This window comes from Tamandua tetradactyla, chromosome 1, assembly GCF_023851605.1.
Source record: "Tamandua tetradactyla isolate mTamTet1 chromosome 1, mTamTet1.pri, whole genome shotgun sequence".
Taxonomy (NCBI): Eukaryota; Metazoa; Chordata; class Mammalia; order Pilosa; family Myrmecophagidae; genus Tamandua; species Tamandua tetradactyla.
In genome coordinates this window covers 23,311,461-23,337,963 of record NC_135327.1, presented here as the reverse complement: position 1 = coordinate 23,337,963, position 26,503 = coordinate 23,311,461, and the positions used below count along the sequence as shown (strand labels likewise).

At 44.1% G+C, this 26,503-nt stretch overlaps 1 protein-coding gene and 1 long non-coding RNA gene across 2 annotated transcripts; one reads left to right on the top strand and one right to left on the bottom strand.

Moving 5' to 3' along the window:
* Positions 1–27: 27 nt before the first annotated feature.
* NSFL1C (NSFL1 cofactor) lies at positions 28–21,934 on the top strand. Its single transcript, XM_077112192.1, has 9 exons — positions 28–199; positions 2,502–2,599; positions 8,463–8,537; positions 10,779–10,944; positions 11,579–11,671; positions 12,320–12,429; positions 12,814–12,951; positions 19,927–20,091; positions 21,524–21,934. Exons 1-9 carry the CDS (start codon positions 95–97, stop codon positions 21,684–21,686), a joined length of 1,113 nt encoding a protein of 370 aa, XP_076968307.1. The 5' UTR covers positions 28–94; the 3' UTR covers positions 21,687–21,934.
* LOC143643663 (uncharacterized) lies at positions 20,806–26,491 on the bottom strand. The gene is made up of 3 exons (XR_013156316.1): positions 26,203–26,491; positions 21,521–21,890; positions 20,806–21,343 (listed from the first exon to the last, which is right to left on the bottom strand). It is a non-coding gene; the product is annotated as an uncharacterized LOC143643663 (long non-coding RNA).
* Between the last annotated feature and the right edge of the window lie 12 nt (positions 26,492–26,503).

The following is a 26,503-nucleotide window of genomic DNA, read 5'->3' as shown; positions in this document are numbered from 1 at the left end:
AGCGGGGCGGGGCCCACCGGCGGGTGGAACGCCGCGGCGGGTCTGGAGCTGTGCGGCGGTGGCCGGAGCGGTTTGGGAGACGCACGGGGCGAAAATGGCGGCGGAGCGGCAGGACGCACTGAGGGAGTTTGTGGCGGTGACGGGCGCCGAGGAGGACCGAGCTCGCTTCTTCCTCGAGTCGGCCGGCTGGGACCTGCAGGTATCGCTGCGGTACGGGTCGCGCCAGGCCGGCTCGGGGCTCCGGGGCGTGGACCCCAGGTGCCGTGTGCTCGCGGCGGCCGAAGCGCACAGTCATCCCCGCCCGCCTGCGGCCCGAGCTCCCGCCGGAGCCCGACACCTTGGCCACGGGATCCCGGAGCCTCTTTTCGCCGGCCCGGCTTGGGTGTGCGGGGACGGAGCCAGCCCCGGGCCGGACCTGCTCTACCGAGCCTGTTTCTCCCTAATGGGTCAGCGAGGCTTTGGGCACTGCGGCGGCCCGCGTGGAGTCGGGCCGCCTGGGGGCGTGGCTGCCGCGTCGCCTCTGGGCTGGAGGCCGGCGGGCCCGAAAGAGCAGTTCCCGGGTGGAGCAGCCCTTGGGACACGGTGGTCGCTCAGTTCTATTGCCGCCTCTGGGTTGCCGGTGGAGAGAGAAGTCGGTCCCAGGTGTTGGCCCACGCCCCCTTCCCATCTAATTGGTGGGAGAAACTACCTCTGAGGAGGTGGCACGAGGTTGGAGCCTCCTCACCTTATTTAGCTTTAGTTAACTCATCTGTAGAATGGGAGTTTAATGGAGTTAACCATCCAGTTCACAGGCACGTACAAAGTACTCATTTAAATACTTGATTAATTCAGAGGACCTAAGTTCCACGAAGGAGGGATGTTTGTATACTGCTTAATCCCCAGTGCTCACCTAAAGCAAGGTCTGGCATATAATAGGCACTCAGTCATTAATTATAGAGAGGATTGCATAAATGTTCTTGGCCAACCTGTGTCTTAGGTTGATGCTGAGTAATATTTGAGTGCCTACCATGACATCAGGTGCTGTTAAACTGCCTTATGTGACTTATGTCATTTAATCTTACTTTGCTTGGGCAGCCGAGGTTTAGGGAGGTTACCTGTGGCCTGGCTAGCCACCAAGTAGAAGAGGTAGTATTCGAACTCCATTCTGCCTAATTCTGGAGCCTAAGTTCTTAACCACCGTGGTCCAGGCACTTTACGTGTTTCATTTTATCCTTACTATAACACTCTGAGGCAAAGATTAGTCCTATTTTATAGATAAAGAATTGAATGCTCTGAGGGCAAATAACAGCCCAGTGTCACATAGCCAGTAAGTAGTGGGTTGAGATTTGAACTGGGTCTCCTGACTCGACCATTCTACCTTTCTTCCCAAACATAAAAGATAGGTAAAGCATCGTGCCCTGTTAGGGACACACAATAAGCATGCAGCCCTTGTGCTGGGCAGAAATATAAAGTGTGGCTTCTCCCTGAAAGACTGAGACGCACACAGTTGTGGCTGGCGAGTCATCAAGCCCACTTGCTTCACTTTATAGATGGGGAAACGAGGGTTCATGCCTATAACATGACTTTCCTGGTGCGCTCAGGACTTGAATGTAGGCCTCCTGAATCCCAGTCCAGTGCATGTCCTGCAACAGCACACTGTCTCCTCGGAGGCTGGTTGTATCTTGTGACCGCACACTGTCGGTGACCTTGAAAACAGGAGATGTGTCTTTCATCTCTGTAGTCTTCAGTACTCCATCTTATTTCTTTGTTCCAAGTGAATGATAGATAAATTCCTGTTCATTGAGCCAGTGAGAGACATCACAAATGGCCAAAGGACCTCCATAGTCCTTCTTTTTGTATAGAACGAAGATATGGTTATGTTTAAGTCTTAATGGATCCTCTCCTCCGGTGTGCATTGTTGGTGAGACAGATGTCCACATTTCACAGATTGGGAAACTGGGCCCTAGGGAGAAAGTAAAAGGAGCAACCTGGTCTGAACTCACAGCTCCTGACTCCTAATTATAACATAAGAGCTAAGAGTAGGACCTTAAGGAGACTATCTGGGATCAAATCCCACCTCCTTTCTTATCAACTCTGTAACGTTGGGCAATGTACTTGGTTTCTCAGTACTTCTGTATCAATTATAAAACAAAATGATAATAGTACTAATTATATGGGTTCTGTGAGGGGTAAATTAGTTAACATATATAGAGTACTCAGAACAAACTGGCACATAAATAAATGCTCGGTAAATATACATTGCTTTTATTGAATCACATTTCCTAATAAAATGAGGATAAGGAGAATCTCCCAGTTCAACCTTTCCTCTTGCCTTCCTTTCCTCTTAGTGGTGGAATTTGTTTCAGACAATATGAAGAGAGGTAATAGCTGGGCTGTGGTGGCTACAGACTGTCTTGTAAGTGTGGGCCATGTCTTTATGTCTTCTCCCTTTTTGCTTAAAAGAGATGTGTGTTAGGTGAAGGACTGTTTAAGGGTCCCAAGGTATTACATCTCTGTTTCAGATCGCCCTAGCAAGCTTTTATGAGGACGGAGGGGATGAAGATATTGTGACCATTTCACAGGCAACCCCCAGTTCAGTGTCCAGAGGCACAGCCCCCAGGTAAGGGCTAACTTCAATTATTGCTACGTGAGTGTACTTCCAGCAGTGATGAGGAACTTGTCAGGGTTCAGGCCTAGGGGTGCAGAACTGGGTTTGAGTGAGTGGTAAGCAGTTGTTCTAGTTTGCTAGCTGCCGGAATGCAACACACCAGAAATGGAATGGCTTTTAAAAGGGAGAATTTAATGAGTTGCTGGTTTACAGTTCTAAGGCCGAGAAAATGCCCCAATTAAAACAAGTCTATAGAAAAGTCCAGTCAGAGGTATCCATCCAGGGTACGATACCTTGGTTCAAGAAGGCTGATGAAGTTCAGGGTTTCTCCCTCAAGTGAGAAGGCACATGGTGAACACAGTCAGGGCTTCTGTCTCGGCTGGAAGGGCACCTGGCAAACATGGCGTCATCTGCTAGCTTTGTCTCCTAGCTTCCTGTTTCGTGAAGCTCCCCGGGAGGCATTTTCCTTCTTCCTCTCCAAAGGTTGCTGGCTGGTGGACTCTGCTTCGTGGTGCTGTTCTCTCTGAATCTTTCTCCAGAATGTTTCCTCTACAGGACTCCAGTAAACCAATCAAGACCCACCCAAATGGGTGGAGACATGTCGTCCCCTAATCCAGTTTAACAACCATTCTTGACTAAATCATATCATCCAGGGAGATGATCTGATTACAGTTTGAAACATACAGTATTGAATAGAGATTGTTCTACCTTTACGAAATGATATTTTGATTAAAACATGGCTTTTCTAGGGGGCATACTTCCTTTCAAACCAGCACAGCACTTATTACCTGCAAGAATTCTTCATTTTCTGAAAAGAAATATATGACTCTTACCTGAATGGTGGTTTATGTTCAAACCTGGAGAAAACCACAGAGCCTACTTTTAAGAATTTTGAGGGTCTTTTATTTATGAAATGTGAAAAATGACCTCTTCATCTCTGGAAATCTTTAAGTAGAAGCCAAAGGACTTCCTTTCTGGTCTCCTTGGAGGTAAAAGATTAGGCCAGGTGCCTTTAAAAGGAGGCTTTTCTAATGTTTTGGGGATGCCTCTTGGCCTGTTACAAGCCCAAAGAAGTCTTATAGAACATGAATCTATGTAATCCACCCTTTCCCAAGTCGATTAGGGAAACCTTTTTAGGTGAAACAGTGATCCCATTTGTCATCTTCTGTCTTGGCCTCTTCTGGTTCTCAGGGCAATTCACTGCTATACTGGTCTGTAGAGTTGAACTGTGCTGGTCTTTCAGGAGGCAGGCAGGGCCCCTTCTGCAAACATATCTGAACTGGGACTTCCCTTTCAGTTTGAGCCAGAATTGATTCTACCTTCTGATACATGTTTTATCCAGAAAAGTTTGTTTTGGTTTCAGCTCAACCCTAGAATACATATATGTTATTTCTTTGCCATTGGGGTGTTAAACTGTGAGGTGTCAGTGGTGACACATTGGAATGTTAATGTCTGGGATGAGCTTTTTAGGGTCATGGCTAATATTCTTATAGCTTTCCTAGGGTGTGAGTCTTTTACAGCCACCCCAGTTTACTGTTAGGGTATTGGCATGCCAAAAGTAAGGAGATGAAGATGGTTGAAACTTAGCCTCTCATGTCCATCATATATTCACTCCTCTCTTCTCCAGAAGTCCCAAAGTTCTATCAAGGCAGTGCTTTATTAGAGGATGTATGCAGGAGTCTGACTGCCTAGGTTCAAATGCCAGCTCTGCTATTCACCAGCTTTGTGACCTTGGCAGGTTGCTTAACATCTCAGTCTTTCCATTTTCCTCACCTCCGTTTTCCTTTCCTCAGTCAAATGAGACTTATAGTAGTGCCTACCATATGGCAGATTAAAATACAATATATGTTAGCTGTGCTATTTTGTCATTTTATTAATACTTGCTTTCATTTTCGTCTTTCCCACACTTTACTTAGGTGTTCTCTGCCTAATTCTACAACAAGTAAATTTTTTCAAAGCACATATAAAAGTAAAAGAACCAGGGAAATAGAGTTTAACATTAAGACTGAGGACAGTAAAATATTGCACATGTTGGCCCTTTTGCTTTGATTAGGCCTCAGGTTCGGTACTTGGCTTAGGTGAAGCCAACAGAAAAGGGGAGGGAAGATAGTTTGGCATATCATTATTTGTATCCAGGAGGAAAAAGCTGACTGCAGTCTCAGGAAAAGCCAAACTTGAACAGTTGCAGGACACCTAGCCTGTTGCTGGGTTCTTTGCATTCTCCCCACCATCTTCTTAAATCCCCTTTCATGTCATCACTGTTGTACATAACACTCAATCAGTAAGTTACCCCTTTGACTCTAGGAGAGAGGTTCTTGATGTAGGGTCCCTGAACTACTGGAGAGGGGATGATGTGGAATCTATGGAATGGAATGGAGAAGGTCTGTAAATTACTCGAAATTGTAGGCAAAAGTTTGTGTGTGTGTTGGCACGTATCTTTCCTAGCTTAAGAGTCCATAAGTTTTATCAGATCCTCACAGTGCTCGAAGATATAAAAAGGTTAGCCATTACTTTAGGGGAAAGTCTAAATTCCTCAGTAACAACAGCAGTTGTTTATTGAGCACTTAATAGGTGCCAGGCACTGGGTTAAGCCTTTACCTACTTCTCTTTAGTCCTCACAACAATTCTAGGAGTTGGGTTATTACCCTCATTTTATAAGTGAAGACACTGAAGCTGGGCATCTTCTTAACATCACACAGCTAGAAAAATAAGGATTTAAGTACAGGTCTGTTTCTTATTCCAGCTTCTCATCTTTCATACAGAACCTCATGTACCTCTCCTTGTGGACATTCAGGGTTCTTCAGAGTTTGCCCTGAGCCCACCTTCCTTATTCCTTAAATCTGTTTGTTCCAACCACGCTGTTTTCTCTCATGTCCCCATTCTTTTTGGCTCTTTATGTTTGAGCCTCTCACTTGAGTGGATATTGCCTCCTCTCTTGCTTTCTGCCTGTCCAAACCCTTGTGTATCCTTCCAGGGTCAGCTCCATCCCTACTTCCTTCATGGAGCATGTTGCACCCCTGACTAGACAGCAAACTGCAGACTTGTTCCTCAGAACTCCAGTCACAACTCTAATTCATTCACTTCTTTGACTCACATTCATGACATCTCTCCTGTGTTATCCTGAACTCTTCATTTTTTTCTAAGTAGATTGTAAGCTCCTGGAAGGCAAGGGAGAGGGGCCCTAACATTTCAGAAACACTCACCTTCTAACTACCTTTGCCAGGTACTTTCACCTGTGTCCATTTCTTGAAAACCGTCAGTAGCTTTGAAAGTAGATCAAGAGCTTGCCATTTCACAGATGAGGATACTGAGTCTTAGAAAAGTTAAATAACATGCAGTTGTATTATAGCAGATTCAAGCCCAGGTCAGTGTGAATCCAAAACTTCTTCTGTCACATGAACTCTCCCTGTCTAGCACTCTGCACCCCATAACTAGCACAGAGTTGAGCAAAAGGTTTTTTTTTTCTTCTTTTTTTCATTTTACTTTCTTTGTCCAACAAAAGCTGTGATTTCAGGGTCTGCCATTGTCTGATTCTCTAGAACTATCCAGTAGGATAGCCACTAGCCTCATGTGGCTGTTTAAATTAATTAAAGTTCAATGAAAAACATTCAGTAATTCATCCACACTAGCCACATTTCAGATGCTCAGTAGCCACATGTGGCTGGTAGCTTCCAATTTGGGTAGTACACGTACAGCATTTCCATCATTACAGAAATGTGCTGCCATAGTGCTAAAATGACCCAATTAAAATTAGAATGTGTCATCAGACAAGGGACTTTTGTGCCACTTCAGGGTGCCAGGATAGTCTGGGAGATAGAGCTATGATGCTGGAAAATTGAAATTTCTCAGACATTTTATCAATTTATGGAGACCATAGGGCAAAATATTTTGCTATTAGCAGCATACCCAGGACATCCAGGCCGTAAGTTAGCTTCAAAGCATTGTTCCAGAGCAGTGGTTCTCAAACTTGAGCTAATTACCTGGCGAGTTCCTTAACGTACAGATCGCTGGGGCCTCCTCCCAGAGTTTCTGATTCAGGAGGTCTGAGGTAGGGCCTGAGGATTTTTTTTCTCACAAGGTCCCAAGGGGTAATGCTGTTCCTCCTGGTCCAAGGACCACGATTTGAGAACCACTGCTCAAGAGGAGTACTTCAGTGTGCCATACGCTGTGCGAAGGGCATTACTTGCATTAGAGCCCTGACTGCTCACAGAAACCCCATGAGGTGGGTGCTGTAATTGTCTCTGTTTATGCAGGAGGAGATGAAGAGTGAGAGAATTTAGATAACATGCCCAGCTAGGATCGCAGGTTAGGAGGCAGAATTAGGATTGGAACCAGGTTAAAATCTGTGTTAGATACTGTCAGATTCTAGAATTAATGAGGGAATAAACAGACCCTTAGGGCAAATGGTTTGCATAAGCAAATATATTGTGTATTTGAAGATACTTAACAATAGGGAGATAGAGGATTTTTTTTTTCCCATAGATAATCAGCCTAACCCACAGTCATTTGAAAAGACTGGATTAGGTTGGTCATTTATGGGAAATGCCCCCTGGAGAGATTATTGAGTGGAATTAACCTCTAGACACTGGTACATACCTCAGGACTTGAATCCTTTGGAACCATGTTGTATGGAGAGTCAGGGAATGCCTGGAGGTTGCTCACACCTAACTTGAGTGGGGAGTATATTGGCTACATCAGTTGGTCTTTGTCTTCTCATTTCTGGTTGATAGGACTGCGAAACCTATTCTGTTCCCGGAGCATCTCTTTGAAACTAAATCTTTCTTCAAGGCTGACGTAGAGCTTCCTTCCTAGTAAACAGCTCCTCTGTCTGTCCTCACTAATGGTTTATTATTTCCTCACCTCATATAGGGAAGCTACTTTTTTCCCCTAGGAAATACAGAAAAATTATTATTTTTTTTTTGAAAAGCCAAGATTGTTCCTTGAGGCCAGTTCTAGACAAGGAAAAAGTGGCAATGTAATACAGTGTCAGAGGAAGGGAGTTAACCCTAGCCTTTCTCACACCTCTCTTCAGTTGTGCTAGAATCTAACTACTCCTATCCACCTGAACAATATTGCTTTTTTCCTAAATACAGATACTTTTTCTTGACTAATCTATAGTAGAAGCAGATGGGCCCCTGCTCCTACATGCTGTCACCCACGTTTCATTCCTACTTCTTGACTGCTTTTCCCAACATTATTCTCTCTTGTCTTTGTGCATTCACATATGCTGCTTTCCTGTAATACTCTACTGGTCCCTTCTCCCTTCTAGTTCTGCCACCCTTTATCCACCTAACAGACTATCCACCAGTTCTTAGGCACTCAGTAAAAATGTTGTGTTCTTCTGGGAAGTCTTTCTTGATGAGCCCTCTTCCCCACCTCCAGTTGGAACAAGAGGCTTGGTGCTCACCTTGTGTTTTTTCCACTGTCATGGCCCCTATTACATAGTATATGGTGGATGGTTTCCTAGCCTTTCGCCTGTGAGCAGCTCGAGGATAAAAACTGTGTCGGATCATCTTTGTAGACCTGGCATTCAGTTCAGTACCTGCACACAGGTATTCCCTCAGTTTTTAAAAAATAAATAATGAAAGTAGCTAGTCAGTAGTAAATTGTTAAGCTCAATTAGAGCTTAAATTGTATTCCAGTTTACCTATTGATAGTACTTTGTAATTTTTCTCAATTCTGTGTCACCTTGAATTTTAAAATGCCACATTATTTTGCACATAAATTTGGGGTGGGGTGGGTAACCTTCTTCCACATACATGCTCTTCCTACTCCTTCTGAAAAATTACTGTGTGTCCTTACCTCCTTAGTAACTAACAATGGGGGTATCTTTCTCTAACCTTCCTGAGACCATTTTATTCCTTTGTTTCTCCAGTGATAATAGGGTAACATCCTTCAGAGACCTCATTCATGACCAAGATGAGGAGGAGGAGGAGGAAGAGGGCCAGAGGTGAGTCTTTGACAGGGGCGCATAGCCCACAGAAAGGTCTGCCATAATCTGTCAGTCACCTGGAGAAAACGTGATAGTAAATGTGCCAGGCTGATGTTGCCCATTACTGTTGTGGACTAGTCTGGTTGGGTTATATCCCAGGGGCAGCCTACTACTCTCTCTTGCTTAGAAGTGAGCCCTGTCTTATTAACTACTTTTTCTTTTGTGGTATTCCGGGATTGTTTTTGGTTTTGTTTTTTAATTATTGAGATAATGCAAATTTATTGAATAAAATTAGGGAAAGGGAACTATCATCAGGAAGAAAAAAAATAAATCATAAAGCCACAATCAGCAGGTAAGTAAGTACCAATAATATTTTGGTATATTTCTTTCTAGTTTTTACTTTATAATTGAAAAAGCAATATATCCAGGTAATAAACAGAATAAAAGATGGGGTACTCCCCCAGTACACAGACACTAATTTTTTTAAACTCAATAATTTTATATTATGTTAAAAGTAATTTCATGCCCATCGTGGAAAATAAAGAATAACGTAATGAGAAACTATGACATTAATCTCCCTTTGGTAACTACACTAATATCTTGGCATATTTCCATTCAGTCTTTGTTCTGTGTATAAATCTTTTTTATATTATATTTTACATTGTCACTGTCATATAATTTTTTTATTGCTTTTGTGGCTTAAGGTTATATCTTAAGTACTTCCCCATGTTATTAAAATGCTTATAAGCATTTTCAATGACTATGGTAGTAATCTATTGTATAAAATATCCAACATTCAGGTTGTTTCCAGGTTTTTACTGCTGTAAATATCAATGTGTGAATATCTTTGTGTGTTATCTTTGATCACATTTCAGATTTTCTTGGAATAGTTTCTAGAAATGGAAATACTAGGTCAGAAGTGTGAATATTCTTTAGGCACTCGATTATAGGTTCACAGTTCTTAAGTGAAGGCTTTGAGAATCCTTAATAATAAATATCATACAGTCCATTGAGCAGAACTTCTAACAAGAATACACTGGCTACAACCTCATTTCACGGGTTTTGGTTCTCCATGGGATCTTCCTAAGGAACACAGTATAATAACCATTTTGGAAATGTGATTACCTCATCATTGTCATTCTTTGGGAAGTGAGATGAGAAATTACATGTATTTTATTCTCTGTTCTCATCCTATTTTGACCTTCACACTACCTAGGAGCCTTCCTTTTAGATACATGGAAGGGACCAGAATAAATATTAATTTCGGGGCTTTATACTCCTTGAACGAGAAGCAGTGTTCTCAAGAATGTAAATGCCCAGCTTCTGAATGACCTCTTCCTCCTCCTGCCTAGTCATATCCTCCACATGATGATTTTCTTCTATCTCATATCCCTCTTACATCCTTGACCCCACAGCATTTCAGACCTGAAATGATGCTGGTGCTGTCGCCAGTGTGGGTGTCTTGGGACTTCTACTTGAGATCGGAGTGTCCTGGCCTTCTCCAGTGCTCCTGGTGTCTGTCCCAAGAATGGCATTGTGAGGCAAGGCTTGGGTGAACTCTTGGTGCCATTATCACACCACCTTACTTGTGTGTATTGCTTTGTGCTTGTTCTTTTGCATACATCTGCCGATTTGAACCTCATGGCCCTGACTTAAGGAGCAGGTAGGTAGGGCATGTGATTCTTCCCTTCCATTTCAAAGACAAGGAATTTGTGAGACAGAGTAGATTACTGGCTTGTTCAGGACACACAGTGGCAGACCCAGGACTGGAGCCTAGCTACTTCTAACCGTACCACTGCTGCCATAAATCCAGAGCTCCTAGAGGGAGCTGCTTCTGACTGTGACCATAGTTGCTGTCTCCTGGAGAGGTGCTGGCCACTGGATGCATAAATCCCAGCTGGAGCTTGCTCCTGAGCTGACATGCTGTCATGCATGCCTGAAATACCCTTCTCCCTGATTTCTTCACCTGATAAACTCATCCTCTAGACTCGGCCCAAATGACAACTCTTCTAGGAAGCCTTGACTATCCTCCCAAGCTCAATACTGCCAGCATTCCCCTTACTGCCTTCTGTTGCTATTCACACTCCATTATACTGCCTGCCTCCTCCTTACATGTGTCCCCATCTAGACAGTAAGGACCTTAAAGATGGGCATTGTACCCTTCGTCTCAGTGTGCCTAGCACATGGCCCAGAGCCTGGCACATGCCGTATTCATGTTTTCCAAGTGCATTTGATGTTGGAGGTGTGTTTTCTACACAGGTTTTATGCTGGAGGCTCAGAGAGAAGTGGACAACAGATTGTCGGCCCTCCCAGAAAGAAAAGTCCGAATGAGCTGGTGGACGATCTCTTTAAAGGTGCCAAGGAGCATGGTGCTGTAGCTGTGGAGCGTGTGACCAAGAGTCCTGGAGAGACCAGTAAACCAAGAGTGAGCAGAGGGCTTGGGTTTTGGAGGCAGTGGAGGAGACCTTCATCCCAGTAGAGTCAGGCTTTGTTTTGTATTTTTGTTTTTCATTTGCTCATTTGGTCTTCTATGCCAATGACCAGTGCGGTTTCTCTTACCCTTTAATGTGAAACCAAGTTTTGGGAAAGAATTTTCAAACCTGTGGCCTGTGGTCTGATTTGGTTCCTGTGAATGTTTCATTTCACCTGTCTAATTTGACCTACTCAATGTTTTGCTTTATTTTGTTTTAGTTGAGCTAATGGCCATCTGTTTTAACATACTTTCTAAATTCCTGGCTTCTTTGGGAAAATAAAAAATAGTATTATCCTATGCCCAAATTCCTACTTGGCCATGATTAACTAGACCTGAGTAGCAATTGCCTCCTTTAGCCAGACCCCCACCCCCACCCCAACCACCTAGTTCTTTCCTTGATCATGATCACTTAATTCTATATGCCTGGCTCTGAGTTTGATACTCAGAGTGTATCTCGTAGTTAACAAGCTTGGTCAGGAGCTGTTTTTCTCCTTCTACCCGCCTACGATACATCATTTCACCAGCCATCTAGGTAACTCCCACCATTGACCAATCCTGCAGGTGTTTATGAACTTGTGTTTTGTAGCCATTTGCAGGAGGTGGTTACCGCCTTGGGGCAGCACCAGAGGAAGAGTCTGCTTATGTGGCAGGAGAAAGGAGGAGGCATTCAGCCCAAGATGTGAGTATACGTTTGCCTTCACTAGGGAAGCTCATGAACTGTTCTCTCATTTATCAGAAGGGAATGGTCACATGTATGAAGCAGCAGCCTCTGAAGGGGGTGCCTGCAAAGACAGTACCCTTGAAAGAGGTGCCTGCAGAGACAATACCCTTGCCAGGGTCCTTGAATGGAAAGGCTTACCTGAGAATGAAAGGCAACTCTTTTCTGGTTGGACAAGAGGGGCTCTTGAGGAGGGGGAGAGGATAGGCAAATGAAGGCATTTCCTGAACATCCCATGGACCTCAGGCAGAGAGACAGGTCTGTCCAAGGTGGGCATGGCTAAAGAACTTGATCTTCAGATCACCAGAAGAGGTCTGAAACAGAACTTTTTTATTTTAATTAGTTTTCCTTATTATCATGCAGTAATATTTTTCCCTATGTACTGGGCTCCTTGCCCCGTATGTGTAATTATACTATATAGACAAGTTTGTATCTTTTTTAAATTTAATATTATACCAGAAACATTCTTACATAGCCTATAACCATTAGCCGCCTAGCTAGTGAGGACAGAGTCAAGATGCAAAGCCAGGTTGCCCTAAATCAAAACCTACACTTTTAACTTAGGCCATATCACCTTCCTGTTTTTGATTATTTATCTCCTCATCACAGGTTCATGTAGTATTGAAACTCTGGAAGAGTGGATTCAGCCTGGACAATGGTGAACTCAGAAGCTACCAAGACCCATCCAATGCCCAGTTTCTGGAGTCTATCCGCAGAGGGTGAGCAGAAGAGCCCTCTTCCAGGTCCACATCAAGGAGTGAGGTCGCAGATAGGAAAAGAAGAGCTTCAGCAGAGCATTTTATATTTGAGAAGTAAAATTTTTTAAGCAGTTTTAGCACAGTTGAGATAGAGATTCATAGATCTGTCTTTTCAACAACCTTGTCCATTTTCCCCACTTTGGGCAGAGCCAAAACAAAAAAAGTGACTTTGAGCAGACAAGAGAGAGGGTGGAAGCAGACAGGAGTCAGACTAGACTAGCCGCTGCCCATGGAGGCCCAGTGATTTTCACAGTTGGTACTGAGGGGTTTCTTCTCCCCTCATACCCATCACTTTCATTTCTACCCTGCTCTGGGTGAACCCCAGCACTGCCTTTTCTTCTCTAGGGAGGTGCCAGCAGAGCTGCGGAGATTAGCTCATGGTGGGCAGGTGAACTTGGACATGGAGGACCATCGGGACGAGGACTTTGTGAAGCCTAAGGGAGCCTTCAGAGCCTTCACTGGCGAGGGTCAGAAACTAGGCAGGTAAGGAGCAGCAGAAGCGGGAATGGGACTGTAGGTCACTTCCCTCCAGGCCTGGTAGACCCAGGATCTCTCTCACTTTATGTAGTGCTTTACTGTTTACAAAGCACTTCAAATTTATCTTACTGGGAGCAAGAGTGGAGTACATGGGCTTCAGAGCTAACAGACCTGAGTTTATCTGCTTAATCATTTGCCGGCTATTTGACCTTGGACATTCAGTCTCAGTTTCCTGAACTATGACGTGGGACTGGTAAGAGTCATTACCCATAATGTTACTGTTACAAGGAATAAATGAACTAATGGGTATAGAGTACTGTCTACCTTATGAGCAGTCAGTGTTCGCTGCTGCTGTTATTGCTAATTTGACTCAGTAATCTGAGATATCATGGAAAGTATGGTCTCCTTGATGTCTAAAGCCTGCAACAATCACAGATACTCAGGTCACTAGAAATGGGATTCAGAGTGGAATAACAAATTCCTGACCCTTTCACACAGCCGGGCTTTGCAAGCGTGATGTTCAGAATCCAAGGTAGCTCAAGAGCATTGTTATCCTTATGCAGGCTTGTGCTCTACCATTTTGGCTCAGCAGCTCTTATCTTTACTTCTTTGGTCCTGCCTCACTCTCTGTCACTTCCTGTTTCTGTTTGCTAAAGCTGTCAAAATGCAATATACCAGAAATGTGTTGGTTTTTCAATAGAGATTTATTAGATTACAAATTTATAATTCTGAGACCATAAAAATGTCCAAAGTAAGGCATCAAGAGGAAGATACATTCTCTGAGAAAAGGCTGCTGGCATCTGGGGTTCCTCTTTCACATGGGAAGGCACATGGCAACATCTGCTGCTCCTTCTCTCCTGGTTTCTGGTTTCAGTGGCTCTCTCCAAATGTATCTGGGTGTTTCTCTCTCTCATTCTCACAGAGGACCCTAGTAAAGAGATCAAGACCCACCCTAAATGGGCTGGGTCACATCTCAATTGAACCAAAAGGTCCTACCCACAATAGGTCTGCCCCACAGGGATGGTTTAAAAGAACATGGCCTTTTGTGGGGAATATCACAGCTCCAAACCAGCACACTTCCTGTGACTTTTTCTGCCTGTCTACACTTTTCTACCCACTGCCAAAGATACGCTCAACCTTGCATTCAGTGCCCCTGAAAGGATCTGACTGGTTAATAGTCTGCTATCCCTGATAGACTTCTCCCAGCAGACCTGTGGCCTGCCTGTAGGCTCTCTTCTCTCAGGGACCCACTCAGCTTTGGCTGTGGTCATGGGGTTACTTGGTCAACATTCTTCAGACAGAACTATGGATATGCAGGCACTCAAAGCATAGCAACTGTCCTTGACAGTACAGTCTTATTTTACCGAGGGAAAACTGAGGCTGTTGGATGTTAAAGGGCTTCCCTTGGCACATGGCTGGTATGTGGTAGAGGCAAGAGTAGTACCCAGACCTTCTGCTTGGCATTTCTTCCCATATTTCTTGTGCATAGCAAGATTCCCTCTCTAACCTAGATCTGGCAGATTTCAAGCTAGCCACTTCCCTTGCTACCTTGCTTCCATCTGCAGGGATCAGAGCTTGACCTACTAGCAGCTGTGCCCTTTTAAGCCTCTGGCTGTCTGGCTTCTAGAATTCTCTTCCTATCAGCCATTCATGCCTCATTAGGAGCCGGGTCCAGAGTGATGGACATTAGAGACCAAGAGGTTGTACTTTGCCGTAACCTGAAACAGTTAACCTGAAACAGTTAAGCCAGCACTGCTCTCATCATTTAATTTCATCTACCTGGTTGGGAGCTGTGGTTAGTACAGGACAGCCATTTTCAGAGTGAGCCAGCTGTGGCTTCCCTAAACAGCCATAGTGTGCTTTATAGAGTACCAGATATTTTTTCTTTTATTATTAAAGTAAATCATGCTCATTAAAAAAAAGAAGAAAATGCAAATAAAGAATAAAAATTACCCCTAATCATAATGCCCAGAAATATCCAGTTAGTGTCTACAGCAAATCCTTCTAGTCTTAATGTATAATATAAAGTGTGTGAGGTGTCTGTGCGTATATATATATATTTTGGTAAACAAGGTTTTATCTAAATCAATATAGTCTGGCTGTCATTCCATATCAGTAAGTATATTTCCACAATTTTAATTCTAATGCCTACATATTTTTCCATCCTAAAGATATGCTATGATTTAACCAGTCCCCACTATTAAATGTTTAGGCAGCTGCTTTATTATAAACAACCTTGCGATGCATATTTCTGAAATTAATGCTTCATGTACCCCTTCACCTAGGGTACATCCTAGAGTGAAATTGCTGGTTCAGAAGATCTTTCCATTTTTAAGATGTTGTCAAACTGCCTTCTGGAAAGGTTGTATCAGTTTTTTTACACCACCAATAATTATAAGGAACGGCTCGGAACACCATGCTGTTTTGTTTTATTTCATTTCGTAATACTAACGGAAAATGCTTCTACAATTGGAAAGCCTAACAGTATTATATGTGCAGGTCTCTGTCTCAAAAAAATGTATTTTTAAGGGAATCTTTTTTTTCCATTAAAATAAGGTGAAATAAGTGAAAATAAGTACATACTAAGTGTGGAGGATGTGCTCATCAGGTGTGATGTTTGTCAGGTAAACAAATGTTACCTGTTCCATTTCCATTTTATTTCAGTTCTTTTTATGAAAACTGAGCTAATAAAATAGGGTTTTTTGCACAGCTAAGTGAAATGAAATTTTCACTTCTCAATTTACACCTGATGATCAGCTTCTTTAATTTTTCCCATAGACGTTGCTTCATTTTCCATTGTTTTGTTGTTTGGACAACCAGTAACTAATCAAGAGCCAAACACTTAAGAAAAATTTCCTAGCAAATGACTTAAGATCAAGCTGAAGAGGGAGGTTGGCCTTAAAATATCAGTCAGTCCACTTTTCCCCTCTGTTATTTGGGAGGAAAACTTCATAGTTAATATATTGTTTTCAATTCAAAGATTTTAAGAAAATTCTTTGTTACATTATATGTTTTTGTTTGTTTTAGGTTTTTCATTAGTTTGTTTGAATAGGAGCTAATCTGATAGTTTGGGCAAGATTGATTTTTAGTAGCAAACTACCAGGAATTCACTCTAAGGATCACTGCTGCTGGAGATGCGCTTTGGCTGCTCACTGTGCCTTCTGTAATGGCCATTTTTGTGAAAGAGATTGCAGAATCACAACACTTATATTATGTGGCAAGAAAGTATCTTAGTGCCCAGGTTATCCCCGTGACGAAGGAAGGAAATGAGCAGTTGGATGATTCAGGCTCTCAATCCTAGTGATACTCAATTTCCCTGGACTTGTATGATATTTACAGGAAGATCATAAAGAAACACTTGTTTTTATAGATATCTTCACATGGTTTCCTCTTTGACTTGACCATTCTTGGCTTTGAATAGAATGGCTCAGGTGTTAGCAAGTTTCAGGAAGCACCAGATGGGGGCTGGTTCCTTTGAATAGATCATGTCACAGTCACTGTCATAAACTGGAGAAGTTTAGAACTGGTGCTCTTTGAGTATCTTCCCCCAAATAAGAATCATAAGGACTGGTATTGCCTTTTCTAAAGCTTTCTCCACTTCCACTTCCCACTCTCCTTGAGGGCAGCATAGGATGGGAGTGCCTCTCAGGTGACCTACTGCTTATAACCCATATTTAGACATTTCCAAGTGATTTGGGTTCAAACTTAAGCATCTGTGAAGCAGAACTTTGAAGAATGATAGTAGTCAGCAGTTTGTGTTTCCTTTTGTTAACTAAACTGTGTGCTAAGCATTTCACTTGTGTTATCATCTTTAATCCCGAGGCCACACTGCTGATCATGGCAGAGCTCAGTTGGTTTCACCAGTTTGCTCTTATCCACTACACTGTGTTGTATCCTGTGTATTCTTGTACAGGCACATAGATGTTTGTTTGCACTTCTGGTATATGCTGGATATGATGCATATTTTTACTGATTTTCTCAACTATCTGGGAGATGTTTTAGAGCCTTATTTTTCAGATGAGGAAACTTGAGTCTTGGAGCAAGGTTCCTGCCTGAGGTTATGGCTTGTGGTGTATCCAAAATCCAGGCCTGAGTTAGCCTGACTCCAAGGCCTGGTAGGAGAGTGTGGCAGGTGGTAAGAGCACAGGACTTAGAGCCAGACAGCTTAGATTGTATCCAGGCTCTGCTGTGAACCAACACTGGGATCTTGGGCAAGTTGCTTAGTTCCACTGTGCCTCACTTTTCTCATCTGTAAAGTGCAGATTACAAGTCCTTACCTCACAGGGTGTTTGTTGTGAGGATGAAGTTTGTTTATACGTGTAAAGCACTCAGTAAGTATAAGGCCTGGTTGGTAATGGGTGCTTCATAAATATAACCATGCTCGTTATATCACCCCAATTCACCTTATTTTTAGGGTGTGTAAGAGTAAAAGTCAGCCAAAAGCTACCTAGTCAAGTTCTATGCAATCAGGCTTTCCTCAATTTTCAAATGATAAGTACCATCTCTGTGCAGAAGGCTGTGTGGGAAAGCAGCCAAAAATATCTTTTGCTTTTCTAAGTTTCTGGCATTGTGTTGAGTCCTCTGCTCACATTATCATTTAATTTTCACAACAGAACAGCTCCATGTTTAAACATGAAGATATCAGAACTCTGGGAAGTTAAGTGACTTGCTCAAAGCTGTATAGCTTGTTTAGTTTAGTGGTAGAACGGTCGGCGCAACTCCAAAACTTGTGCTGTTTCTCCAGCATCACACAGACTCCTGGATAACATCGACTGCCGTTTAGTTGCCCATCCACTCTGTAAGATATGCAAGTGGTGGGCATAATATCCCCATTTTACAGAAGAGGAAGTTGAGGTGCCAAGACATATAATTTAACTTGCTGAGGGTTGCACAACTCATGAGTGAGGGTATATCAGATTGCCTGGGAGCAAAGGAGAAGTTTGAGAAAATATTTTCAATGTAAGTGAATGGTAGAAAGGAAAGCTTGACAAAGTCTAGTCTGGTAGGAATACATACAAAGGGAGAAAGCTTGTTCACTAGACGTATTTGAAAAACTTGACTCCACAGCAGGTCCTTCCGTTTTCTTATCTGTAAAACAAAAGATTATACCTACCTCAGGGAATGGTTGTGTTGATTCAGTGAGGCCATGAATATAAAAGCCCCTTCCTGCCTGCCCAAAGCAAATGTAAAGATTCCTATTTTTCTTTTCCCTTCTACTCCCTACCCTTGCTTGAACAGATAATGGCAGCTACTTTGGAATTACAGCTTCTTTCTCATTTTAGGCCTGACTGAAAATCTGATAGTTACCTTTTTGGCAGGTAATAGATTGAATTGAGTACCTGTCATGTACTTGGAGTTATTAATAAGCAGTTAAGAGAGACAGGCTGTCTACAGTCTAATTGGAGACTTGACCTAACACCTGTAAAACTAATGAATGAACAGTATGTAGTAGATTGTAGGCATTTATGGGTTTAACATTTAATTTTCCACTATTTCCAAGCAACTGTTGAGGCCGGTGGAGATGTAATATGTCCATGTGCCGTGGCCCCATTTGGGCTGATGCTTAGAATCTCCTTTCAACTAGTAAATGTGCATAGCACCACCTCCTCTGAGCTTACCTTTGTAATTCTCTAAGCCCATATTTTTCACATTCGCAGAAAAGAACAAGTTCGCTTTTCAGTTGTTCTTTGCTAATGATGGGCCAGTGCTTCTCAAACTGTGTTCTATGAAGTACTGTTTATGCAGGAGGTTAGCAAGTATAACATGAAAAATGGCATGGTGATCAACTATGTTTGTCTTCACTGCAGTATTACAGGAGACCTTTACTATGCTAGTGGCCTGTGATGCTGCTGATGTAATTTGTGGCATCTCCCAAATTTTCCTAAGATTTCTCAAGGGACTAAAGTCCCATGGAACACACTTTAGAAAAGCATTTTCAGTTAAATTCACTTTTCAGATTGTTAGGATCAGAGGAAAGGGTGAGGCATGCATACAGAGTCAAAGGCTTTGGGGAGGAAACATGCGAGTTCTCTAATGGCCTCTCTTTTCTGCAAAGGTTTAGGCCAGATCATCAGCTAAGAGTGAGATGGTGAGGGAAGAAGGCTTCAGACATCTGTGGAGAATTTGGGGGTTCCATGTGCATTTTGCATTTCTCGCATACCCTAAATGCTCTATGAAATTCTCCCCGTTTTAACCCTCACATAAACTGAATAAGGGAGGTGGCCTTAATCCTTGTTTAAAATCCTGGTTACTACCCTTGTTGAAACTAAGAGAGCTTAAGTTATTTGCCCTAGGCCACAGAGCTTGAGGGTGAATTCAAACCAGGGTTCATTTAGTTTTAAGGTTTAAGCTATAAATACTGTAGCAGATACCATATCCTGTGCATCTTTGTATAATTAATCCCTACAGCACATGACATTTTACCTTTTGGAAAACTTGGCCCCTTCCTGGTAATTGACACATGAGTATGAGATCTACAGATGAGTGAGACACAAGGGGTACAGGCCTAAAAATTCCATCTCGGAGGAAAGAGTCCAGATTCCTTGCATCCTGTCAGTCAACCACCGACTTGGAAGGAATGCTCCCCTCCTGATTCCCCTCTTGGCCATTCTCATCAAGGCTAGAGCTCATCCTGGTCCATTGGACCCTCCAGCCTGATGTCCCCTTCTCTTCTGCCTGGGCTGTCCTGCATCCTGCTTTCCTCCCCTCAAGTCCTTGACAGGTGACAACACTGTGAAAGGAGGTGGTTGAGAAAATTGCCCAGCTTTAACAATGAATGATTCAGGGTTTGGGGTGAATTTTGATAAACATGTAAGTTCCAGGAGGGCAAGGATTCTGTCTGTATTGGTCACTCTTTACATCAGCAGCACCAAACATAGCAACAGGTCAAAGCAAATGGCTCAGTAAAAATCTGAGAAGTGATTTCCGTGCTGCTAGGAGTCTCCTGTCAGTTCATGTTGTGATGAGATCCTCTCTCCTCAGCACTACCCCCCAGGTGTTGAGTGCCAGCTCTCCAGCCCAGCAGGCAGAAAACGAAGCCAAAGCCAGCTCCTCCATCTCCATCAACGAGTCAGAGCCTACCACAAACATCCAAATACGGCTTGCTGACGGCGGGAGGCTGGTACAGAAATTTAACCACAGTCACAGGTACCTTGTGTTGTCTGACCTAGCTTTTCCTAGGAGTGCCCCAGAGTCTCCCACAGATACATGGGAAGCAGAGAGACGTTGTTTCTCCTAAACACCTGTGAACACTCCATGGGTGGGACCGCAATCTGAAGACTTGATTCTGGTCCCCACTCCTCCATTAAGTGTGTGCCCAGTGAGTGCTCACTTCCTTTCAGTGACTTTCATTTCCTCATCTTTGAAGTTAGGGGGTTGGATTCAGGCAGTGGCCCTCCATATTTTTAGCCAATGAATTATTCATTCAAAGGAAGTCTCATGCTAAAGCCCACATGTAGAACAGATAAAAATCGGAGCTGCTGTGGTTGATGGGAAGTAGAGGGATCCTACCCACCTGGTTTCCCCGCACCCCCCCCCCCAAAAGGGCCTCTGAAAACCACGTGGCTAAAAAGGGCTCTTCTAGAAGTGACTTTGAGAATTCTGAAAATACCTGCTCTGCTGCATGGGCTGGATCAAGGCAAACCACCAGCTCACCCTTCATTTTTAAAGATGGGAAACTGAGGCACAGAGCAATGAGACTAGTGGGGGAGGTACTGGAGGACTACTGCCAATAAAGATATTTGGCAACCCCTTTCTCTAGACCAAGAATGTCAGTTTCACCAGTCGTAGGCCAGCTAAACCAGAGCCCACATGTGGGGGCCACTGAATTGTTTGTGGCTCCTTAAGTACTGGAGCCTGTGGGGTTAAGTTGTTAAACAAGCACCAAGTGTGAGCCAGGTGCCTATGGAGCCTTTGTTCAAACATTTTCATTTTTTATTAGAAACCCTTCATTACACTTCAGGTGCTTGGTTAAGATTAAGAAGATCTCACTATGACCTGTTATTTCCTTCAGTTTCATTTCACTTATTTACACCAGCCTGTGGCACTACTGTTCATGGCCCAGGTGGATAGCCTGTCCTGAGCGCTTAGTAGCTGAGTGAAAGGGGTTTGTTTGCTAAAAGACTCAGGCCTCTTTGCATGACAAATATTATATTGTGTAGATTTTATGAATCGCAGGTGGAAAGCACCTTCTATTTAAGCACTTTAGGGAGGAGGATGTCTGTTTCCAGGTGACTCCATTCTCCAGTGATCACCAGGTACAGGATACAGCAATCTCTGGAGACGGGATTCCTGGTGCTCAGAATGTCCTGTCCTTCATTAATTCTTCTGACAGATAGTTTTAGTGCTTCCTGTGATTTACAGAAGAGACAGTGTTTTCTGCCCTTGTGGGATTCATGGCCTATAGGAGGAGATAGACATTAATCACATCATTCAGAACGATCAGTACCATGGAAGAAAGGTCAGGGGACGTAGGCCAGGAGCTTGGGGGAGGTTCAAGAGGATGTGGTTCAGCCTTTCGCGTGGTTGGGTGGGTGGGCATGGGAAAAGGGTACTGCTCACCCACCTTCCCACTTACCAGGATCAGCGACATCAGGCTTTTCATCGTGGACGCCCGGCCGGCCATGGCTGCCACCAGCTTTGTCCTCATGACTACCTTCCCTAACAAAGAGCTGGCTGATGAGAGCCAGACCCTGAAGGAAGCCAATCTGCTCAACGCCGTCATTGTGCAGCGGTTAACATAACAGCCCAGCCGGCTGCCTCACGTCCCTCCTGTGTCTCCTCACAGTCATCAGCCATGCCCTGTGTGGATCTGCCCCTTCTGCCCCTTGTGCACACCCAGCAGACCAGTGCCACGACTCCCTCCGTAGCTCTGGGTTCTTAGACCCCGGTTGGACATTTGTTTTCTTCTTAGTTGCATTTCCTGGGTTTTTGTGACGATCAGTGGACTTTAAAGAAAAAAATAAAAACAACGAAAAAATTTGAAAGATTATCACCAGCATGCTGTATGGAAATTTCCCCACTGAAGTCGACTTTGATTGCTTTTAAGAACATATTTATCTTGGGGGCTTATTGGGAGGAGCCTTTCTTCCATCCTCTCAGCATAAACATTGCTTGTGGCACTTAATACCCATCCACTAGTCTGTCCCTCCCACTACCCCCAAAGATGACAGTATAAAGGATTTCCCTCTTTAGAGGGAAGAGAAGGATTTGAAGAAAAGAGGGTTCATAGACACCTGTTCTGCAAGAACAAATCTCTTGCCCTGATAAAATGGTGGCAGCAAGAATGCCCTACAATTGAGATCAGAACCTATATGCACATGACTCCTTCAAGTGAAGGTACTTCCCTCTGCTTCTCTTTGGGAAATTCAACTCCTCAGGCTTCAGCCAGTTCAGATTCTACTCTGCCTGCCCCAGCCCTTTCCTCCCTCACCATCCAGGCTGGCTGCTTTCACCCTGGTGATTCTCAACTGCTCTGTCATTGCTTCATTTACTCCACAGGCAGAAATCCCTGAGTGTACCAAGGAGGTAGGTGAGATATTTTTTCACTGGGAAACAGCTCGCATCAACTCAGGTGAGTTCAGAGTCAGGTTCTCTGCCAGAGAGATGCACAGGCTCAAAATGCCCATAAGATAGTCATGTGTAGCAAATCATATGTTGAGAAGGTGCGTTTCTTGTACTACCAGCACACAAGCTCCCTTTACTGTTAGTATTTGCAGAAGAGGCTTCACTGCACATTTTGAGGGTGAGGCTACCAGTAGGGCACAGGTATGGTATGCAGGTTCTGCTTTAGCTTTGTTCTCTGCCCTGCTGAGTTCTGACTTGTGGCAACTTCAGCAATAGTCCCAGTCTGGTAAAGACCCTCCATCCCCACAAGGTTGCTCCCTATACAAGTTTAGGAGAGGAGGGTCATTGAGATCTTGGATGAAACCCTTATTACTTCCCTATTGAAGGAGCCTCAAACATAGAGTCAGCACTGACTCCAAATCTTGGTTTAGAAGCATAATGTGTCTCAGTCCTCTTTCTAAGCAGCTATCACCAATCACTTATTTTTTCTGCTTCACCCCCTGCAATGAGCCAATAACCAACACTACACCACCCAGAACTGGGAAGGGCTTGTGGTTTTGACCAAGAGCAGTCCTGAGATAGGGACTTGGTTTAGTGCTTCTGATCCCAAAATCAGGGCCTGCCAGGGCCACATCACCCTCGATGTTTCTGCAAGCAGGTAGAGGTAACTATGGAAACTAAATGGAAGTCTGGAAAAACTGTCAGCTATTCTCACCTTGACCATTAAAAAACAAAATGAGGACCATGGAGTTTTGTACTTTCAAATGAGTGGCCTGCAAGGAAATTAATATAAGCCGCCATAAGCACCACACAGTGCTTCACATGTCCCATTTTGCAGTGTGAAACCTGAAGTCCTGGCTGGTAAGTGGCAAGGTGCTGCTTGTCCATTCCCAAAGCTGGTGCTCTTAACTGTATGCATTCCCCTGTCTCGCCCCCTTTCGGGTTTTCTGCTTTAATTAGTACACACCAGAAGAGACCATTAAAAACATCCACTTAAATCTGCATCTGGAAGAGTTTACGGAGGCCTCTTCATTGAATTTCCAACCCTCCTTGGGAAGTGAGTGCTGCTGCAGCTATAATTGCTGCCCTGTTGGTGCGGCCACCACAGTCCAGCTGTGTGTCTGGCCCAAGGTAAAGGGATTGCCAGCCAGAGCAGACCAGTCTGATTCCAGATTAATTAAGGACTTCTGCAACCCCAGGTTTCTGTTCTGGGTGGCCCAGATGGGAAGGCTCATCCACCTACATAGGCTTTCACAGGTTAAAAAAAAAAGTATATTCAACAGCCACTGGCTTTGGGGCTTTTAAATTCAGGGCAGTTGTTCTCAGCTGAGGTATTTTGGAAATGCATCAGGGCACTTTGGATTGTCCCAAAAGTTGGTTAGCAAAGAGGAACCTCTTGGCATTAAAGGGGCCAGACCAAGGATGTCTTGGAATGCATGAGCCATGTCCTGATAGAAAGGTTTCTAACATTCATTGTCGAGTGAAAAGGCCGAGTTAGCTGCCATGATGATGCTGTTTCTAACAAGTTCAGTTAAAGCCATTGTTTTTTAGATTGATAGCTTGTATTGTTTCTGTTTGGTCTTATAATCACGCCATGACCAACAGCCTTGTAGGTATGGTTTTGTGCACATCAGGCGAGTGCCTGCTTCATGATATCTTCATGACATGGGATGGCATTGCTGAAGTTCCCTTGGAAGGGCAGTAAGCCTTATCCACCTACCAGCACTACAAAATATTCCTTTCCCTGCTGGGAACTCCTGCAAGCTGACTTTGAGCTGATTCAAGAGAGGCAGCTGATACAGGACTGTGGCTTCCCTGCAGTTCCCTCTATCCCAGCCACCAGCATTTTCAAAAGAACGGCTGAGGTGGTGCAGCAGTGGCTCAGTGGCAGAAATCTTGCCTACCATGCTGGGGACCCAGGTTTGATTCCTGGAGCCTGCCCATGCAAAAAAAAAAAAAAAAAAAAAAGGAACTGCTGACTTGGGACTGCTCTCCCTTTCCCCACCACACCACTCCCCAAATAAAAGTAGAAGGCCTTTCTTTAAAGGGAATTTAGCTCCTGTGTTTTTATGGGCTGTAGCTGTAGCCTCCCATTTCTCCTCTTCCAGGTCCATACTTTCTCAAGTCCCAGTTGAGCAAGCTCCTGCAGTGTGACTACCTCTGTGCTTCACTGGCCTCATCCCTCCCCCCATGTCCAGTCTGTCATCATGCTGGCTTCAAATACACCCCAAATCCTACCCTATGTCACCCCTTCCCTGCTGCCTCCCTGGGCCAGTTTCCATCCCTCACATTGACAACTGCAGTAACCACCTCATTGGTCCCCTGCTTCTGCCCTTGCTCTTACAATCTATTCATGCACACATACAGGGCTCTTTTGGCAACATTAACCACATCCTGTCACTCCCTTCATAGCCCTGAGTAGCTTCCCATTACCCCTGGAACAAAATCTGGGCTTCTTACTAAGTGCTGAAGTGCTCTGCATGCCTGGGCCAGTGCCCACCACTCTATTTCTGTGCCCAGCTTTTTCTTCTTAGTGTACCTCCATATAGTGTCTACTGATGTATGTGTTGGCTTCCTTTGTCCCTCCACTAGATTGTAAGCTCTGAGGGCAGGAGTTTGTTGACTTCACTCCTGTATCCTGAGTACTAGCACACAGCTTGACACATAGTAGGTCCTCAACAAAATAGCTGATCACTGGTTGAATAAAGCTATGAAATGGAGACAAGGCTTCCCTTCCCTATGTAATGAGTAAAAGACAACAATGATTAATTAAAGCGACCCCTGTATAATACAGGCTTGGTAACTGCACTCCCACCCTCCCAGAGCAGATCTCATTCAGCCAAAAGTGGCATTGTTCTAAAGGACACCTATAGCTTTAGGTTCTTCCTATACAAGTCCTAAGGAACGGGAGCAAAAAACATGTGTGAATGGGGTTAAGATAGAGCCAGTATGGTCCGAACCCTCCCCAACACCTTCCCTGCCCCGCTTCGGCTTGACTATGAAGTTTAGTGAAGGCCAGTAATTTATATTAAGAACCTGAGACCTTCAATACCAGGATTAAGTCTTCAGCCACTACTAAGAAAAGCAACTGCCATTATTTGAGCACTAGCTCATATGATAGAGCTAAGAATATTTTATGCTAAGGCCAGCCTCTAGGAGGCTGGATCAAGGAAAGACGCAAAACCAAAGTTTTGTTACTGTTTTGTTCGAACTGATCACTGGGGACAAGTTTAGCTAATCATTTATGAGGCCAAGAATGGAAATTTGGATGGTCTGTGTCTGGCCTCATCAATATGTTAACAAAGGGGTCTTAGATAGATCTGAGTCAAACGGGGAAAGGTGGCTGCTTGCAGTAGGCTGGTTCTGGAATACAAAGTGGCTTTTTGACCTTCCTTGCCTGGAACCATAGGGCTCAGGTAAAATTTAACATTGTCAGTTCCCCCTTTTTGTTTAAGACGATGAAGTTCTGTGAAGTCAGACTGAGTCAGGCTCTTTCAATCCAATATCCCCAGAATCTAGCATGGCATAAAGTAGATGCTCAGTAAGAACGTATGTATGTAACCTATAAATAAATGAATAAATCCAAACAAGAGAGCACAGGCTTCATGCAGGAGTGTAAATACTGACCCCTCCAATGAAAAAAAGCATGATTTCAGAACCTTGAGCCACTTAATTGAACGCTAACATGGTTACCTCGTGCTCACTGACTTCTCCCAGCCATCCTTATTGTAGGATGAGTGCGTCCTTAGAATGCAGACCTGCTCAAAGTTCTCCACTCAGTAACTGGCGGCCGCCTATTATCATTCCTATTTCTTAGACGCCCAAAGGGGCCACGGAAATCCCTGCTTGGCTGGAAGCACAGAGAAAGGCAGGAAGGCGGAAGCAGTACGGCCCCTCAGACAAGGCGGCATCCGGAGGCTTCCAAAGCTTCCGGCCCCCGCCCGGCAGCCAGGTCTTCCGGGACGCGCGTGCCTTCCATGGGCGCGCACGCAGG